The sequence below is a fragment of the Lissotriton helveticus genome, chromosome 9 (assembly GCF_964261635.1).
Source record: "Lissotriton helveticus chromosome 9, aLisHel1.1, whole genome shotgun sequence".
NCBI lineage: Eukaryota > Metazoa > Chordata > Amphibia > Caudata > Salamandridae > Lissotriton > Lissotriton helveticus.
In genome coordinates, this window is record NC_136070.1 from 625622119 (window position 1) to 625643487 (window position 21369).

Below are 21369 nucleotides of genomic sequence, written 5' to 3' on the forward strand. Positions count from 1 at the left end.
CCTTTTGTGTCATTTTGAGTGGTCTCTCAGTGGTGGCATAATACATGCTGCAGCCCCAGAGAGGCCTCTGGGGTACCTATGCCCTGGGTATATAGGATACCATATACTAGGGACTTATAAGGGTACCCCAGAATCCAATCTGTGGTGTACTAAAAGTACATGCAATCATTTTAGAAAGGAAGCAGCTAGGCTTGGGTCCTGGATAGCAGGGCCACAGCCAGACTAAAGTCGAAAAACAGTGAAACATCAGCAAAAAGTGGGGGTAACTATAAGAAGAAGATGCTACTCTCCTACACATGATATTACAGGATGTTATCATGGAGGGCAGTAGAGTTTATATTGCGAAGTGATCAAGTAGTAGGGAGGAGGAGTTGAGGTCCATTCAGTTCCCCATTCTAGAATCAATTAATCAAAAAAGAGAATGGACACTTGTAGCTATAGGACCATTGGCTATAATGGATCACCCTCATAAACATTGGTTGTTATTAGCAGTGTATATCTATTCTCCGCCCCACACTCAGCGTTATGGCATAGTCATCGGGTGTCCAATTGACGTGCTATATGCCAGCCTTATCCAAGGCAACCTCTGGTCTGGATAGCAGTGTCTAGAGATTCGAGAGACACCTCCAGAGGGAAGGTGAAGTGAAGAAAGAAAAAATTGTAGATCTAACTAAAAAACAATATCTCTCCGAAATTGGAAACTTTAATATAAAAGGAGATGTATTGTTGTTTAAAATAAGTTGGATATAATGGTCAATCGAGTAACTAGATTGCCCTATTTCTCTCAGTAAACGGTCGACATGTTTCAGCTCTCTCTGGCCCAGCCGGGTCTGTAGAGCCTTCGTCAGGACAAATACAATAACAATTAGGTACTCACACAACTTGTGTAGGTTTCGATACGGTGTGTGCATTTAGTCAACACTCGTTTAGAACGTTATTTGGGTTCCTAAAAACAGAAAACACGAAACACAAAGACACAGAGAAAGTTTCATCTTTAATGTTATGTGATCAGAGGTTTCATCATATAGCAAATTCTATAATCTATATTACGATTTACAAAACAACATTATGCACCTAATTTTGGGCATTTACAACAAGAAAAAGAAGAATAAGTAACAGTGAGGACATGTTGGGTCTATACTTCTGCAGTAATGATATATAAAACAAACGGGCTCGCTTTGGTATTGAGCGTTAATTTGTTTGAGGTTGGTGAAATTCTGTGCGGTATTAATAGAGGTAACATACAATAGGTACAGAGTGTACCACTGATGTAAAAAAACATCTTTGTACATTATTAAATGGGTATGCCAGTTTTACAGCTCATGGCAAATTTTGACAACCTGGAGTTAAGGTCGGAAAACACTCGATAAATTACAGAAATTTCCTCACGATGAATTATAGAGAAAATGTTGCTTTGCGTTAGGGGAACATGTTCACAATTAACTGTAGAAATGGTAATGACTTTGAACACATGTCTTATGTGTGAGTGGAGTCTAATGACACATAGAATCATGTTATTTTATATCATTAGTGTATATGTGAAGATCGAATATAGTCAACATGCTAAGAGTTTCATAGTGGTTTGTCATTATCCGAGCACAATTCATAATAGTCAGGCTTCCGTATATGAGGTCATTATATTTAAGCATATTGCCGTATTGGCGTTTTTAAATTTAGACATTTACCTTGATAAGGATACTCGCTATCTTCCTCATGGTGCGTGGGAAGTCAGTGCAACCCGAGCTGTAACAGGTAACAAAAACATTTCATTGCGGGTCACTTACTTTGTGAGGTTGTAGGAGAAAATCTCGTACGGCCGCCATTCTTACCCGCATGTTAACGGAATCCTGGCATCTTATGCTGGCTCTGCCCCTGGGTAGGCGGAGGCCAGTTCCTCTTCCTCTTTTAAAGACGCATTGTGGTAGAAGGAGGACTGAAGTCGTACTTTGATACTTGGACCAACTGGTTATGGAATACCATCTATAGCACATTAACATATACCTCGTTTCTACCTGAAAATATCAACATAGTCTCTTGATGCTCGGTGGTAAATTTTCACATAATTTCTGTTTTATAAACATATATGTTCATAGCAAAGTCAAGATTAAAATCAAGGTTATTGGGAAAAGTCATTGATTTTACAACATTGTGATTGACAGGGCGGTGTTTCACGACCAGTTCATTTTCCTGATTTTTATGAGAACTGATGCCACGGTATATTGTCGTTTAAACCAGTGACATGGGTTTGAAGGCGGTTCACCCACCTCTGTTCTTTCTCAAAGAGTATTTTCTCTGCGTTCAGGGTTTTATTAGTCAACATCTCTAACACTGTCCATCTCAGTTCTTCACTATTATGACCCACTTTTACAAAATGATTGCACAATTTGGTGGTACTTTTTTAAGTCTGATGTTACTCTTGTGCTCTCCTATTCTCACCTTGACTTTTCTGCAGGTCATGCCCACGTACTTTTTTTGGCATGGACAGCTCACTAGGTATATCACATGAGTAGAATTGCAGTTTGTGTGCTGTCTTTGAGTCCACAGGAGGGTTTCGGTGAGTTGTAGTGTCTTCGTTGTGTTGGTTAATTTACAGACTACACAGGTTCCGCAGGGGTAGTGTCCAGTAATGGGCGTCATGTTCATGTCTCTTTCTAATGTTGTCACCGTTCTCTTAACTGGACGTGTGTGCACTAAGGTGTCTTTGAGGTTTTTAGTGCGTTTGTTAGCGAACCTCGGTTTTGGCCAGTTATGTTTACCGGATGTGATCATACCCCAGTTTTTCTTAACTAGTTTTTGAACCTCATAGGTAGCTGGACAATAAGTTGTTACACATGTAACTAGATCCTTAACAGGTTCCTTGACATGGCTCTGTAGAAGGCATTCTCTATGTTGGTATCTTGCTCCTTTGCGGCATCTGGAAACAGTAGAGGCTGTATAGTCTCTCGCTTTTAGTTTTTGACTTAATTCTAGCGCTTGTAGTTTATAGTCACTATCTTTGCTACAGTTGCGTTTTAGCCTTAAAAATTGACTATAGGGGAGATTATCCCGCAAAGGTTTCGGGTGATAACTCTTGTAGGACAGTAAACTGTTCTTAGCCGTTGGTTTCGTGAACGTTTTTGTTTCCAATTTCCCTTGTTCAGAAAAGATGGTCAGGTCTAGGAAATCTATCCGCTGGTTGCTTGAGGTGAAAGTAAATTTCAGCCATCTGTCTCTCCCGTTAAGCCACTCAATGAATACGTTCAGATCTTTATCCGTCTGCCAAATCATTATGATGTCATCTATGTAACGTTTCCAGTATAAAATACTGGAAACGTGCGGATTGTTATCATTGAGTACATACTGGCTCTCAAAATGACTCACGTAAAGTCCGGCTACTGAAGAAGCAAAGGCACTGCCCATGGATGTCCCATGGCACTGCAGGAAAAGATCTCCATTGTATTCAAAAAAGTTTTCTTTTAGGGCTAGTCGACAGCATTCCAATACAAAGTGTCTTGGGGTGGTGTAAGTCCAATTTTCCATATATAGAAGATCTTCTAACATCTGTAGAGTGTCTTCTTGAGGGAGGCTCGTGTACAACGACTCGACATCCAGCCCTACAAGTAACATGGTATCTGAATTAAAGTCTTTTCCTACGATCTGAACTAGAAGATCACATGTATCTTTAAGATATGTAGGAGTTTTTTGGACAAGGGGTTTGAGATACTCGTCTGCAAACTTTGAAAGGGGCTCTAATATGGAGCCTATTGCCGAAACTATCGGCCGTCCTGGAGGGGGGGATTTGTTTTTGTGAGTCTTAGGCAAAGAGTAGAAAAAAGGTGTTTTTGATTCTTTCGGTGTTAAAAAGTCAGCCTCTTTTTTCGATATCAACATGTTTAATTCTGCTTCATGTATCATAATCGCAACAGTGTTCCTCAACCTTTCTGTCGGGTCTGTATCTAGTTTCCTATAGAACTTGGTATCAGACAGTAATGATAGACATTGTTGGTTGTATCCCTCTTTTGTAAGAATCACTACTCCTCCCCCTTTATCCGCCGGCTTGATGATTATATCATTGTTGTTTTTTAGTTCTTCAAGTGCCCGGCATTCTTGTTTGCTGAGGTTCTGGAAGGTCTTTCTTTTCTTCATGTATAGCATGTCAATCCCCTTCAGGAGGGCTTGTTCAAAAGTCTCAAATTCGACTGGAACGGTGCCATTAGGAGGATTAATAGTGGATTTTCTCCTTAATGTCGTATCTCCTTCATTTTGTTGTTGTTCTTTATCTGAGGAAAAAGCCTTCAATGTTAATGTCCTACAAAACTCTGATATTTCACACTTCAGTTTGAAGATATCCAAAGGAGGAGTCGGGACAAATCCTAGACCTTTGTTAAGGATCTTCATTTGGTCCTTGGTCAAATTAATCTCTGATAGATTTACGATCAGTGATTCTTCTTGCTCGTTCCTAGCTGAGCAGACGACATGCTGCGAGTTTGGACATTGGGCTGTTGGTCTTGCCAAGTCAGATTTTTCTTTCGTCCACGGGATTGGTTCTGGCCTCTCGATAAAAAAGGTTGCTGTTGTTGAAGTTGGTTTCCCACATTTTGCATATATTGATTGCCCATTTGAGGGGGTTGTTGCATATCTGGGTTGAAGGGATTAAACCAGTTTCCGAATTGTGGCATATAAGGTTGAAAAAAAGGTATTTGGTTTCCTTGAAAGAAATGTGAACGTTGTCCCCTATTTCCTCTTCGTGGACGTCGGAATCGGAAGTTCCCCCGGCCTCTTCTGTTGCTATACTCATCTGTACTTCCTTCTGAGCCATCGGAGGAGTTCCAGCCTGTTGATTCACAGTCTGACCCTTGGTCCGCAGCTTTATAATCTTCTTTGGAATAGGGATGCATCCGTTCCTGACTAAACTGTTTTAGATCTTTTCCAAGTTTTTGAAGTTTGTTCTGCATAAGAAATTCTTGTGTTTCTTCCATCTCATTTGTTATTTCTTCTAGTCTCTTTTTAAACACTTGAGGGTTAATACCCTTTTTGAGTTCATTTTCACATAGTTGAATTTGTGTCAGTAAGGCCTCCGATAGTCTCTTAGCTGTCTTGACTATTAGGACCAAATAGTCCAGAGTGCATTTCCAGGAAATGGACGACCAATCACGCCTTAATGCCAGGTCATGTAGAAATATCCTGGGGGCATTGTTAACCCACAGACCTCTTGGAGCTGATTTAGATCTTAAATATTCGGTCATGATAATGCCATGTATGGCTGTGCGAATTTGTTCTCTTTTTTTCTCCTTTAACGTGTTCCAATCGTCCGTTTGGGCTAAGGCTTGAGTCAGATCGGAGTTTTCTAAGAGAGGTTGTGCTGCTAGGATTTCATCAATATCACTCCCGGTAAAGCTAAGACCACAATTGTCCTCCATAGTTCTGTTACTTATTCTTCTTTTTCTTGTTGTAAATGCCCAAAATTAGGTGCATAATGTTATTTTGTAAAGCGTAATATAGATTATAGAATTTGCTATATGATGAAACCTCTGATCACATAACATTAGAGATGAAACTTTCTCTGTGTCTTTGTGTTTCGTGTTTTCTGTTTTTAGGAACCCAAATAACGTTCTAAACGAGTGTTGACTAAATGCACACACCGTATCGAAACCTACACAAGTTGTGTGAGTACCTAATTGTTATTGTATTTGTCCTGACGAAGGCTCTACAGACCCGGCTGGGCCAGAGAGAGCTGAAACATGTCGACCGTTTACTGAGAGATATAGGGCAATCTAGTTACTCGATTGACCATTATATCCAACTTATTTTAAACAACAATACATCTCCTTTTATATTAAAGTTTCCAATTTCGGAGAGATATTGTTTTTTAGTTAGATCTACAATTTTTTCTTTCTTCACTTCACCTTCCCTCTGGAGGTGTCTCTCGAATCTCTAGACAGTGCTATCCAGACCAGAGGTTGCCTTGGATAAGGCTGGCATATAGCACGTCAATTGGACACCCGATGACTATGCCATAACGCTGAGTGTGGGGCGGAGAATAGATATACACCGCTAATAACAACCAGTGTTTATGAGGGTGATCCATTATAGCCAATGGTCCTATAGCTACAAGTGTCCATTCTCTTTTTTGATTAATTGAGTTTATATTGCGGGCATGATTGTCATGCTGCATAAACAGAGAGGAAAGCTTGGATAGGGTGACAAGTTTACGAAGTGAGGATACAGTTCAGAGACACGTCCTTTTGAGGTGCATGGTACTGGAAGAATGGTAAATTGTATGTGATATACAATTAGCATGCAGTAAATCCACCTCAGTGTCATGCAACCCCATGGAATCGTGAATGACTACGTGGGACCAATTTTTCAAGTTGTAAAACAACATGGATTTTCCAATTCGATGGGGATTAATGCTGACATTTTCCAGCTGCTCTGTGCAGATGGTAAATATATGCTGGGACTTCTGAGGGTGGAGGGGGGAAAGATGACTGATGGGGAAGAAAGGGGAAGATGTTTTTTTGCTGGGGGAACCATTATGTGCTCCCCTCCCCATCAGAATAAGATGAGACTGAGTCTTGGTTGCTGCTGCAGCCTAAGCATCATGCTATTTTACCATGCAGAATTACCACACGTTAAATCAGGTCTGGTTATCTAACACCCCAAAAAACATGGATGTGGAAAAAAGTGGCATATTTTAAATCAGGAAAATCAGAATGCCACAAGGTAATTTAGGTCTACCTGATTAATAACATGGGGTATAGAAGTAAGAATTGGGGTAAGGAAGGAGGATTTGGGGCAAGGAAGATTACTGGTATCATCATCTCGACATTCTAGTGATAAGACCACCGCTTGCAGTGAAACAAGCATCTCTCAGAAATAGCCGATCATTCGCATATTAACATATAAGAGCAAAGAGTTTCATTTACCAAGTGTAAGACAATCCGTGGCCAACTGCAGCAAAAAGTTCCTATCAGTTCACACTTGAAGAATGTGCAAGCCTGGGAAAAGTAAATTGGAAGAGTAAGATGACAAGATAGGATCAGGACAAGAAGAGAGCTTCAGTAAGCATAATTTCTCATCTGGAACATTCTCAGTCTTCTACAAATATTGTCGCACCATGACATTTAACCTGAAATTATAGGGAAAAAAAACAAAGAATTGTGAAAGCCTAGGTCTTTGACTAAGAGAAAAGTTTAACTCAACACTGTGTTTCTTTGTATTTTAGAAGTTAAAGATTAATGATGAAAGGTTGATGAAGTTCATGTTTGGGACTACAGCCTTTACTTTTGGGTAATTTCACTACACTAACCTGTATCAAGAGCTTACAATTCACTGTAGATCATAGGTGCTTCACGTGTTTCCAGGAGAGACAGGACCATGCTAGATTTTCAGAATCTCACACATAAGATACATTTTCATATAAATAATCTAAATTGACATCCTGACCTTTTACATTGGACACTGTTGTTTTTGGCAATTTGTTCACATCATCAAATGATCAATAGCATTTTCTATCAAATGGTGATAGTTGCATGCAATGTACCCTGACTCGGAGATATGAACTCAGCCTCTTTACTTTACATACCATGTGATCTTGGTAAAATAATGTTGTCCCCTATAGCCATGTTATTCTGAAATGTAATTAACAGCATGAACTTAATAGTTAATTTACTCTGATCATAGCATGGGTCTCAAAAGAAATGTAACACCCACTAACTGATGCATATTTTGTCCCGCGTTTTGAGAGAAGCTTACAGATTCGCAGTCGCCCGAAGGTAGAGGATTCGCGGTTTTATGCCCATGAACAGGGCTGTGCAGAATATTGTTTTTTCGTTCAGCGGAAAGCAACAGAGCTTATCTGTAAAACTTGTGTATCCGTTTCCATGTCCCGAATATGAATAAGATACTACTTCACGATTGGAAAATGTTTTCGGCCCATTCACACCCATGCGAAGGTCACACCCATGAGAAGGCAGGTGAAAGGAAGGAGAGTACTGCCATCTCTGGGACAGTTTGGTGTTAAAAATACAGTTTCTATAGCCCTGCGGGACCAAATAGGATGCACTTGAGAGGCTGTGAAAAGGGTCAATCCTGTGATATCATTGGGGTTGAGGAGTTCTTAATATCACTTCTGGTACCCTTGGGATGCTGAAGAACTGATGTCTATGAAGTTGAGGTCCATGTCACTATCTACTTGTGCCTGAATTGGAGTAGTAGTCAGAAATCAGGGTTATATCATATTGGCAGTATAATAAACAATGCCACAAATGCAAAATATAGTTCATCACTGACATTGATGCAAGTAAGTATACATTGGGATATCCAGCTTTCCGGACAATACTTCTTTTCCACCAGTGGTGTAACATAGGCACGCACATACTCAGTTGTGTGAGGTGGCCCCAAGCTCCACAGCGCCCCTCAGCCCATAACCCTGACCTGAGAGTTCCTGATTAAGACCAGAGGGGGGGCCCTCCATGTGCCTTGCATGGGGGCCCCCTAAAGTTTTGTTACGCCACTACTTCCGACTACTTGAATCGATCAACAGTAATGTGGAATACAGTGGGACCTGTGGGACCTGGTCGCAATTCCATCAGGCCAGTGGAGGCAAAGTCATTACAGGGGGGAGTCACCTTTTTAAGATTCTACAAAAGCCTGGACATGATACTTAAATGGTACTTAAATGGAACTTTCTGTAAATTTGCCTGTCTTCCTTCTTAACACGGCTTTTCTCTTTTCTTTATCAGTTGGGGATCATTACGGCAGCTTTAGAACACAGTTTAAGGTGCTTACTTCTAATATTTAGTATTTAAAGTATGCATTGATAAGGGGGAAAAAACTGCTATTTATGATGTTTCTAATTTTTATGTGGTACAAGCCATTAAAATACTGGTCATGCCAGTTAAAAACAAGCACTGGCAAAGCCAATAGCTTGCGCCTATGTTAGAGCTATTTTCTTTGCCAATGTCTTTTAGCCTTGATGTACGCAGCATGGCTGCTGTTCAGCGTGGCTAAAAATAAGGGGTGTGTTATAAGGTGGAGTAGAGTAGCGCAGATTCGAGTGGCATAGAACAAAGGCGATTGACGTCATCTCTCAAGGCCCGCACGACATATTAAATCACGGGAATATAATCCGGCTCTTCAAATCAAATCCAGACTTGTGCAAGCTCAAATCAAAAGACATCCTTGCCATTGAATTTAAACTCATCACCGGCCCCCACACGGGAGAATCGACCCTAATTACACTAGCATCTAAAGCCATTAGGGAACGGGTTCAATCAAAAGCTGACCAATTTAAAAACTGGGGAATAATTATAACAACGCCTCGAGTTCCCTGATATCGCTCAATACTTGCTCCCAGCAAGGTTCCAGCTTCAAGCACAAGCCACGGCCCCTTTTCAATTTTTGAGTCAGCCAGAAGTCGCTCCCTAGTCGGTAACGATTAGTGCAGCGAAGTCCAGCAAACCACCAGAAGGTCAGATTGGTCATGGCTGCCAGCAGCCCTTTCCCAAAGCAGGATCAATTGAAAAAATTCGGAACATGGACTAACAATATGTCCTGGAACATAAATGGTCTTTCATCGAAACTGCAATCTACTGCCACACTCAGATTCTTCAAAAAACACAACATCATCTTTCTCCAGGAAACCTGGCAATCAACAAGCAACCCACTCGAAGGATATCTGAAATGTACATTGCCAGCCACAAAAAAGGGCAAGCACGGCAGACAGTGTGGTGGGCTGTCCATCTACATGGCTACCAGGCTGCCAGCATGCATTAGACAACTAAACGTTGATCTTGACTTGGTCACTGGCATCTTGGCCGACAATTCCTCGTCAGAGAGTAAGCTACTATTGTTAAATGTGTACATCTCTCCATGACCCAGAGAGAAAAAATACAAACTGGACTGCCTGGTCGAAATCCTATGCAACATCTTAAGCACATACAGCAGTATAGCATGTCTAATCTCCGGAGAATTCAACACTAACCTTTTCTACAACCAGTTTGAAGACCTAGGAATCACTCTGTCAGCGGTCCCCTCACATCTCGCTTCCCCATCACTACCGCCTGGATTCAGACCGTCTAAATTGGGTGAATACGCAGTTCTCCAACTTAGCAGAGTAGGCTACATAGTAATAAATGTAAATGGTTGCTCACCCACAGATACCCCCCCCGGCCTGTATGAGAACCAACGGACGAACCCACTCATTTCTGGACTTCACACTGGCCAACACCGAAATGTTCACCCTAATCGAGTGCCATCATATAGCACCACAGGGGGGAAAGTGATCATCAACCCCAAATAATAACATTATCCTCCGATATCCCTCACCATCACGCACTTGCTTGCACCATATCAGACAGTCATACGGAGAATCTAAGATGAATGAAATGGTCGTCAAGCATCGTCCCCAATGTCATGGAGAAATGCTGTCATCTTCTACATTCACAAGGTGAAAAAGACGCGTCTATTATCAACGGATAGGAAATGCTTGTGAAGGTTATTAAATGAATTTCTGATCAAACCTCCTCCCCAGTCAGATCCTCCTCAACCTCGGATTTCTCCTGCAACAAGAAAGTCAAAACAACTAAGAAACACTGCTTTGCACCGGACCAAAAAAAAGCCTGGGAAATGTAATTTTATTTAACTACTACAAGCAAGCCCAAAAAGCTTTTAAGGCATCCGTACATAGAGACAAAAAATCAGCGTCAGAACAGTTTTGGTTGAAGTTAATCCATGCCAGCAAAAAGTCGAACACAATGTTATTTTGGGCCCTTGTGAACAGAGGCCCTCTAGGAGGCAGAGAACATATCACTGTAAACATTGTGCTGATGATTGGACTAACTTTCTATTCAATCACTTCAGAGAAAACTTAAGCGGGCAACAGCCCCTAGCCCTATTTTGACACTCAAGTCCCACCCACCATCCACCGATGACCATTTCAAAGTAAACACTGGGCCTACTACCAAGGTTGAAGGTTCTTGGATATACCCATATTCGAGGAGCCACAAAATGATCCCATCCAAGGGATGCAGACGACACACGGAATTTTAATAAACACCATTGCCCGGATTATCAGGAAGGGTAGGGCAGATGGAGCACCAGGTCCCAAAAGATTACTCCAGGCTTTGTTTAAATCAGACGAAACTTTGTGGTCAGGTCTCTTCGCTCCACTGTTCTCACACTGCAGGCTGAATGACTGCATCCCGGATTCTTGGAAAGGTGCTATCATTCATCCCATCTATAAAAGTGGCAAAAGAGACGACCCAAAACATTATAGAATGATAGCTCTTCTTGACATTGAATCCAAATACTATGCCAGCATCCGACTAGAAGAACTGACATCCTGGGTTGAATCAACACAGCGTCTTCCCTTCAACCAGAATGGCTTTGTAGCCAAGTCAGGCACAACCAGTAACCTATTTGCATTCTCCGTACTCATGGAGAAGGCCAACATCCGCTTCATGCAACTATACTGCTGCTTCGTTGATTTTATGGCGGCTTTTGAACGAGTGCCACGCGGCCGCCTATAGCAAAAAGTGGTCTGCTGGGGTATACCCCCAGTCCTCTTACAAGCCATCATTCAACTCCACACACAGACGTGGATAAGGATAAAGTTAGGCGATGGGTCCCACGTCTCACAAAAGATCCAACCAAGAAGCGGCGTCAAACAAGGCTGCGTCTTGGCGCCCGTTCTTTTTAACTAGTTTATTTCTGACCTATCCCCCACACTTGACAAGGTTAACTTTCATCCGCCCCAACTGGACGGGACCCGCATAAGCAACCTGTTATACGCTGACGAACTTGTGTTATTGAGTTACACAAAGGTTGGTTTGCAAAGGCTTCTTGATGACCTACTTCCTTACACACTTGAAAACGCTCTCGAATTGAACCTATCAAAAACAAAAATAATTAATTTCAGCAAACAGAAGCAGCAGAAAAGCAGGTGGTTTTTCAACAACAAAAGCATCGACACAGTGGCACATTATAAATACTTGGGAATTTTCCTTGCTTCAAGAGCTTCTTTTGCCAAACAAAAAGACGCCATCAAAGCTAACACACTGTCGCTGGAGGTTGCGTTGACAAAACTTTCAAAACATCTACTAGGACCAAGCCTAACTCCTCTGCTTAAGGTAATGAAGGCCAAGATCACAAACTCCCTATCATATGGCCATGAGACTATGATGGGCTCAACAAACATCTTACTAAATAAATCAACCACCAGAATCTTTAAGCGAGCATGGCTTTGGCGAGGTCCTCATCCCCGGCACAAGTCAGACTAGAACTTGGCCTGCTTGATCACAATGGTATCAAGGCTGGTGCTTTTATCAATTTCTGCAATAGACTGCGCAACTCCTGGCACAACAGTCTTGAGATCAAACTCTGGAAAAAAATATCGACCATCGCCTCCAGCCAAAAATATCGGCACCACTTGGACCAATCCCTACACCTCCTTGGAGTCTTGGAATATTGGGGAACAAATCCACCACAACAAGCATTGAAGAGCGTAATCAAACAAAGCGTTCGGCTCAGGTCTTTCCACTCCGACAGAGCAAAATTATCCAGAAGCAAGCACGCTTGGGCCGTCGTCTCCGATTACAAACCGGGGGTTGAGTCATCCTACTTATCAAGTACCTATTCACTCTTCTGAAAGGTCAAATTTATGGCCGTAAGGCTAGGCAAATTGGCCCTTTTCAAAGTATTCAATACAATGGCGGCGCCTCAGTCACAAAATCAAATGCAGGGAATGCGGCTACCACTCCGAAAGTTTGGAGCACATAGCCTGTGCATGCCCAGCTCTGCTACATGACAGAAGGATCTTACTGAGAGTGGAGTGGATCAAACTAGGCCCCCAAACATGTCGCCAGGCCATAATGGCAGCCATGAATCAGGAAAATATAAAGCTGAACATCCAGTTCACCAAATTTGTTGCCAGAGCTGCAAAAATGCTGGGGAAAGAAAAAGCACCAATTCTTTCGCCGGTTGGCCGAGCTATGTCCCTGCAATAAAAACTCAAGCGGACATCGGCACCCTTCAGCCAGACCTGTATGGACACTCTGTTCAGCATTTTTAAAACCAGCTGTCATACTTACTTGTCCCCCTTTTTAGATTTCCTTAAAACCACTCCGTGACTGTCATGGTATTTAATGAGTCTGATTTGAAAAAGACAAATGCATATTCGGACAATTTTTCAATGTATCCATTTTCCTTGCTAGATTACTGCACTGCTGTTTCACTAACTAAAGTCCTTTTTTTCGCTCCTTTTTAAAGTTGTGTATGTATATATAATTCATATGGTTTAACATTTTGTTATGATTTTTAGTAATCAAACAATAAAATTCAAATTTGAATTAGAGTGACGTTAAATGGAGCGGTATACAGTGAAGTAGCGTAGCGTAGAGTGGCGTAGAGTGGGGTAGAGTAAAGTAGGGTGGCATTGAGTAGAGTGTTATACAGTGGAGTAACATAGAGCAGAGTGGTGTAGAGTTGCATAGAGTGGACTGGCATAGAGTAGGGTGGAGTAGGATTGCATGGAATAGAGTGGCATAGAGTAGACTGGAGTAACTTAAAGTGGAATGGTGTAGAATAGAGTGGCATAGAGTGGAGTTGCATAGAGTGGTGTAGAGTACCGTAGAGTGAAGTGGCGTAAAGTGGAGTGCCCTAGAGTGGGGCGGAGTAGAGTGGCATGGAGTGGAGTGGCATTGAGGGGAGTGGCGTAAAGTGGGGTATGTAGCGTTCTGTAGATTGGCATTGTGTGGAGTGACATTGAGTGTTATAGAGTACAATGGCATAAAGGAGAATGGCATAGAGTAGAATGGTGTAAAGAAGAGTGGCATAGAGAGGAATGGTGCAGAGTGGCGAGGTGTGGAGTAATGTGTCACGGAGTTGAGTGGTACAGAGTAGAGAGGAGTGGAGTGGTGTTGGGTAGAGTGGAATGGCATAGAGCGGAGTGACATAGAGTAGAGTGGCATGGAGTTGACTAGAGTGGTGTAGAGCAGAGTAGAGTGGTGGGGAGTATAGTGGCTTTGAGAAGAGTGGAGCATGGAGTAGAGTGGTGCAGAGCAGAGGCGTAGAGTAGAGTGCCATAGGATGCCATGGGGTGGAGTAGAGTGGCATGGAGTAGAGTGACATTGAGTAGAGTGGTTTAGAGTAGAGTGGCATAGAGTGGGGTATGTAGAGGTCTGTAGAGTGGCATTGTGTGGAGTGATATGGAGCAGAGTGACGTAGAGAACAGTGGCATAGAGGAGAGTGGCATAGAGTAGAATGGCGTAGAGTAGAGTGGCGTAGAGAGGAATGGGGCAGCTTAGAGTAGAGTGGCATAGAGTGGAGTGGTGCAGAGTGGCATCATGTGGAGTAGAGTGGTGTAGAGTAGAGAGGAGTGGAGTTGTGTTGGGTAGAGTGGAATGGCAGAAAGTGGAGTAGCTTAGAGTAGAGTGGCGTAGAGTGGCATAGAGTGGTGTAGAGCAGAGTAGAGTGGTGGAGAGTAGAGTGGCTTTGAGCAGAGGCATATAGTGGCATTATGTGCAGTGAAGTGGCATAGAGTGGAGTGGCATAGTGTAGAGTGGCATAGAGTAAAGTGGTGTGTATTGAAGTGGCATAGAGTGGAGTGGCATGTAGGGGATTGGTGTAGAGTGGAGTGGCATAAAGTGGAGTTTTTGGGCGTAGGGTAGAATAGAGTGGCGTAGATTGGTATAGAGTAGAGTGCAGTGGGATGGGATGGAGTGGCATAGAGTGGCATAGGGTGGAGTCACGCAAATTAACATAGAGTGGAGTAGCATAGAGTAGAATGACATAGAGGGATGTGGGTAGAGGCGCTTAGACTGGAGTGATGTGATGTAGAGTGGAGTAGAGTAGAGTGATGTAGAGTAGAACAATTGTGGGTGTAGGTAACTAAAACATCAATAGAGATGTCAGACAGGGTGAAATCAGCATAAATAAGAAGCCTTATGTCTGTGTTAAAAGTGGGAAAGCATGTTGCGTGTCCAGGGGTAATATAAAAATACATATAACATTTAAAAAATTGTGTGTTGAAAAAAGATATGGAAGAACAAAAGCGAGGTAGAACACATGTACTTGTTTTATGCTCCAGGGAGGAGTTAACAAAAGCAAGGAAGACAAGCCTACGGGAGCTAAGTAAGTGAAAGATTTCAAATGTGAGTGACAACGAAAATAACTAATGGTATGCTGTGGGAAGGTTGTACACCCACTGAGCGAGACCTAAACAGTCAGGGAGCAATTCTATTTAACCTTAACTTAACAAGCTAAACTCTGTATTTAGAGAGTACGTACAAAGATGACCTCTGAGAGACTGCTGTCTCATGATGGGTGTGAATGCTTCTTAAGGACTAAGCCTAGAACAGATTGAAAAATTACATCTTGGGACATAAATCGTAATGAAGTGGTTGTACCAAAAATTAGCCCTACCATATATGAAGGAAATGTTGTGAGATACTGTGTTATCATCACCCACTTATATATTGTATGACCACTGAAGTCGAATTGAAGTTCCTTTCTCCGTCTTGCAGAAGGGAAAAGTACTCATGAAGCTGGGACATATGCTAAGGTATTTAGGGCGAAGAAATGAAATAAAATACCAGCAGCAAGGAGAGAATGAGAGTACTGATAACCATCAACGGTCCAGCTTTTACCAGGAAGTGGTGACTGCTATATCTTTGCTTGCATTGAGCGGTCAAAACCCTTGTGCCACTGCTTTTATCAATTATAGGGGAGGAGTATTACTGCTGTCCAGTACTGATATAGCTCCATTTAATTTGCCTGGGCCTTCATCATTTATTGCAATATGTGTTGTAACTGCGGTTACCGGTCACATCACAAATATGAGTTTTGTTATAAATATGGGCAGGCCAAACCTGGATTTTCTGGAACATGCAGCTTTTGGCACAGGAAGCATCAAAATCTGCATACTATTTCCCAAAACACATATTTCGGTGGTATTTTTTGCACTTGCTAAACTTAGACTCCGGGGAGTCGGAATTTACAAGATGCCATAGTTATCAAACCATTTTGTAGAGGCACTTATAATAAGGGCCATAGTAGAAAGTGTGTTTACCATCTTCACAGGCTTTCTTTTTGAGATGGTTAGATATTTGCAAAACCTGTGGTAAATGTTAGACAAATGGATTACCGCCCAATCAACCTGTGGTAAATGTAAGACAGATGGATTACCACCTAATCATCACTCTATAAGATACAATATGATGCAGTATTTATGTATTACAAGTATTGTACTCCCAACAGAAGCACAGATGCATAGGATGCCCAGGCCTTAGAAGTAAGCTTGTTCTAAGTTCACACCAATAAAGCAATAAAAACGGCTGACAGATCGGGGTTTCTTGAATCTCCATCTCTTGGTATAACCATCAAAGAGAATCCCCCACTATTCGTATAACTCTTTGATTGTCGAAGTGCAAGAAAGGAGCTAACTCAGGGAGACTTTCCAAGTACAGTGAAACCAATGTGGTTCCATAAGAACGACAGAGAGGATAGTGTTCAATCTTAAGGGTGTTATTAACTAAATTTTGTTGAGATGAGTTAAAAAAGTTAGCAATATTGGAAGAAAAATATAGTAAGATAATAAATATTTAAATGATCATGCAATCTGGATTTTTATGATCAGAAGCAATATGCAAAATAGAATAACATACAGCAGGCAAAATTCTAAGGGGAAGATGTCAACATCAAATGAATGAAATGTAAGGCCCAAAAAGGGAAGAATAGGGCCTCAAGCATGAACCCCAATACTCCGGGCAGGGGAAATCTAGAGAGATGAGAAGGAGTCTTCTCTCAGAGAAGTCAGGATAGGATCTGCTTTACTTTTCTAAAGCTTACCCAATTAAACCATAAAAGAAGATTCTAGAAGGCTTCTTCTGATCAATTTTCACAAAACAAACCAATCAAAAGACAGTGTTCTCTGGGAGCAGGTAGACTCCCGAGCTTCCCAGCTCTCAGTCAAAGGTTTAAATATTTGGAGGGACCTGGCTGTAACATTAGTTCTGTCGGCCTGGAGCAGGAGGTCTCCCCCACCATCTCAATCTTCATCTCCGAGGACAAATTATATTTAAAAAGTTCAGGAGTGAGCTAATCCAATGAAATGCAAAAAAACCCTATTCTAACTTAACAAGGCACATAATAAGACACCTACAAAAAAACATTAAAACTGGGACTTGCAACACATCTTATAGAAATGTAAAATGTGCACTCTGGCCTAGTTACAAGTTATCCCAATATTAGATTCAGAATAGACTCTAAATAAGTACAATTAGCATTTCTGATTGTATCCAATACATTTAGGAAAGGCTACACATTCCGTTATAATAAATATATTTATTATAACTTCACTAAATATATTAATGTCTCTCTTCTGCATGGATACATAGCAACGCACTACAATAGGTTAATAAAGGCACACAGTTAAACACACATTCAGAATATAGTTTATATATTAAAGAGGTTGGTCATTTAATGGTACTGCTGTATGGGCATGTGTTTATCATCACGACCCTGTGTTGTGCAATTTAGGGCTTTTTTGAATCAGAAAGGGTAATAATATATATTTTCCATAGTTACTGGGCCATTTTTTGCCTGTGATTTCCTGATTCTGGGCTGATTTCCATGCACTTTTTCCATCTGAAGAGCACAGAAAAGCATTTCTTTTACTGAGGCAGTAATATATGCTCACATGAAGAGTAGGTGAGGGAATGGTAGAGTCTTATCTGGGAATCTGTGTTAATGGAGAATATTTGGGTATACTGGGTATGTGTGTGACTAAATGTCAAATATATAATCTCATTTTTCACATAGGAAAAGAAAAATCCCACCAGTCACTTCAACTACGAGACCATGTTGAAAACCACAGTCAATGTCTTCTTTGCTGGAACAGAGACTGTGGGCTCTACACTGAGATATGGATTCAGAATTCTGCTAAGGCACCCGGAAGTCGAAGGTAAAAGGGGGACTGAGCCCAAAGCATAAGAAATCATTGCATTCATAACAACACTTATCACATCTGAAATTATGTAATCTGGGCGAACACAGTGCATGGTAGAGTGGTGAGTTATGATTAATGTAGTGTGGCTGTGAGGTGACAATAATGTGTACAGAGGTGCGTGACATAGTAATTTGAAGGTGATGCATACATTTGAAATTTAAGTTATAACTATAACTTTAGAATTTCAAATGTTTGGGTAGTTCAAGTTGGGTTTGTATAGAAAGAATAAATAAAGATTTCCTAACTATAACTTATCCTTAACTTTTGTTATTTCTATTGAAATACAGTGTTTTCTTTTTTTTTAATAAAAATGTGTTTCAAATCATAGTGCCAGGTGTTATTAAGTAGAGTGTCATACAGTGTAGTGTAAGGGAGACTTGTAAAGTTGAGTTCCATAGAGTGCAGTATTGTAGAGAGGAGTAGAGTTGAGTGTTGTAAAGTGGTGTGGCATAGAGTGGAGTAGGGTGGAGTAGAGTGTTGTAATGTGGAGTATTATCTAGAGGAGTGTCGTACAGTACAGTGGAGGACTGTGTCATAGAGTGCAGTGCCATGTCATATAGTGGAGTGGCATGTCATAGAGAGGACTGGAGTTGACATGTTATTGAGTGTCATACAGTGTCATACAGTGTCATACAGTGTAGAGCAGTGGTGTAGAGTGGTTGGGCATAGACTGGAGTAAAGTGGCTAAGAGTGCAGTATAGTGCTGTAGAGTGGAGCAGAGTGCTGGACACTGGAGCAGCATAGAGCAAAGTGTGGTACAGTGGTGTAAAGTGAAATAAAGTATAGTAGAGAGGAGTATAGTGGAGTGGATTACAATAGAGTGTGGTAGCACAGAGTGGAGTAAAGTGTCATAGAGTGTAGTGGTGCATCATAGAGTATGGTGGTGTGGAGTCTAGTAGATGGTGTACATGGCATACAGTTGAGTAAAGGGTCATAAATTGGACTACTGTATTGTACAGTCCAGTGCAGTGGTGTATCGTAGAGTATTGTAAAGTGTTGTAGACTAAAGTAGAGCAGAGTGGCACACAGTTTAATAGATTTTGTAGAGTGTAGTGGCATAGAGTACAGTACGATATTGTAGAGTGCGGTAGAGTGGCCTGATGTACAGTGGTCTACAGTAGAACTGCATAGAGTGCCGTAGAGAGGAGTGCCGTAGAGTGGAGTAGTGGACTAAGCTGAGTAGAGTGGAGTACTGTGTCATAGAGTAGAGTGGAGTAAAGTGGAGTGCAGTGGCATACAAAGAGTTGCGTACAGTGGACTAAAGTGTCATAGAGCAGCATGGAGTGGAGTTTAGAGTTGTACAGTGGCACACAGTGTAGTACAGTGTTCTACAGTGGAGTATAGGGATATAGACTGGAGTAAAGTGTTGTAGAGTGGAATATATTGTAGTAGAGTGTTGTAGAGTGGGGTTGCATAGAGCACAGTAGTGTGTTGTACATTGGAGAGGCAAAGAGTGGTTTGTTGTACACTGGTGTAGAATGAGGTACAGTCTTGTACAGTGGAGTAGAGGGAAGTGGGGTAAAATAGTGTGGAGTAAAGAATATTATAGTGTATTGATGCGTTGTAGAGTAGAGTTCCACGGAGTGGAGTAGATTGAAGTGTGGTAGAATACAGTAGAGTAAACCATTATACATTGTAGTGTCTCATACTGTATAGTGTAGTACTCTATCCTACAGTGTTGGAAACTGTCATAGAGTGGGGTAAAGTGCTGTGCAATACAGTTTACGAGGTTAGAGTTGAGTAGAAACTTGGACAGTGGAATGTATAGGGATGAAGGGAAGTAGAGTCTAGTAGAGTGGCATAGAGTGTAGTAGAGCTTTGTACAGTGGAGTTATATAAAGTGGAGGAGAGTATACTGGAGTGGTGTACAGTGTAGTAGGGTACAGTGGAGTGGCATACAGAAAAATATTGTGCCCTGGAGTGTCATAGAGTTCAGCAGCATACAGTGGACTAGCGTAGAGTGGAGTGGTATGGAGTGGAATCGCGTATAGGGGAGTAGTACAAAGTACAGTGGCGTATAGTGGAGTAGTTTAGATTGAAGTGGCATACATTGGAGTCAGTGGAGTGAATGCCATATAGAGTGGATTGGCATAAAGTGTAATATCGTAAAGTGGTGTGGCACACAGCCGAATAGCATAGAGTGGATTACAGTTGAAATTGCGTAGAGTGGAATTGCATAGAGTGGAATAGTGTATAGTGTATAGTGGAGTGGTGTACAGTGGCATGGCATACAGTGGAGCAGAGTAGAGTGAAATAGCATACAGGGTAGCGGTGTAGGAGTGGCATCCAAAGTACTAGCGTGGCATGTAGAGGCGTAGAGTTGAGTAGTGTGTACACTGGAGTGGCCTTGACTGGAGTGTCGAATGGTGGAGCGGCATGCTGTGAAATAGTGTACACTGCAGTGTCATTGAGTCGAATAGCATTCAATGGAATAGCATAGAGTGGAGTGGCATACAGTGGATTAGCGTATAGTGGAGTTGCGTGCAGTGGAGTGGCATTCAGTGGAGTGGTGTAGACTGGAGTGCCATACAATGGAATGGGGTAGAGTATAATATCATACAGTGGAGTGGCATATATTGGTGTTGCGTCCAATGGAATAGCGTAGAATGGAGTGGCGTAGAGTGAAGTGGCATATATTGGAGTGGCCTAGAGTGGATTAGCTTACAGTGGGGTGACATACAGTGGAATAGGCTACAGTGGAGTGTTGTAGAGTGGCGTGGCATACAGTTGAACAGTGTAGATTGGAGTGGTGTGCAGTGGAACGAGGCAGTGTGGAATAGCTTATAATGGAGTAGCATACAGTGCAGTGGTATACAGTGGAGTGGCGTAGACTGGAGTGATGTAGAGTGAAGTTGCATACAGTGTAATAGCGTGGAGTGGATTGGGGTGCAGTGGAGTTGTGAACAGTGTAATAGCATAGAGTGGAGCAGCCCAGAGTGGAGTGTCGTAGAGTAGAGAGGCGTCTAATGAAGTGGCGTAGAGTGGAGTGGTTTTGAATGGATTGGCGTAGAGTGGAGTTGTGTGGACTGCAGTGACATATACTAGAATAACATACAGGGGAGGGGTGTATAGTGTAGTGGTGTACAGTGGAGTGGCATACTGATGCATGTCAAATTTAGCAGTAATGTAGATAATGGTTTTCAGAGAAACGCAAAACAGAAAATTGTGCTACCTTATGTTTCCACAGATTTACCAAGCAACGCAGGGCCATGTATTGTGGCCTTGCGTTGCTTTGTAAATCTGACGGAGGTATTGAATTGCCCATGCAACACCATGTGTGATGCAGTGGTACTGCAATACAATCATACTAGGCCTTAGTTATATTTTGGTCCACAGTATACCATGGTAACTACACGGTATACTGTGGGACATGGAGATAGCAA

The 21369-nt window shown here is 41.8% G+C and overlaps 1 protein-coding gene and 1 long non-coding RNA gene across 2 annotated transcripts in view; one reads left to right on the top strand and one right to left on the bottom strand.

Moving 5' to 3' along the window:
* The window catches only part of LOC144781706 (cytochrome P450 2F3-like), a 229924-nt gene that overhangs the window by 139403 nt on the left and 69152 nt on the right, over positions 1-21369 (top strand). Inside the window, exon 6 of the mRNA XM_078660681.1 lies at positions 17800-17941. Within this exon, the coding sequence (XP_078516807.1) occupies positions 17800-17941 (142 nt within the window). The remainder of the gene's footprint in view (positions 1-17799; positions 17942-21369) is intronic.
* The window catches only part of LOC144781707 (uncharacterized), a 210476-nt gene that overhangs the window by 37439 nt on the left and 151668 nt on the right, over positions 1-21369 (bottom strand). The window lies entirely within an intron of this gene.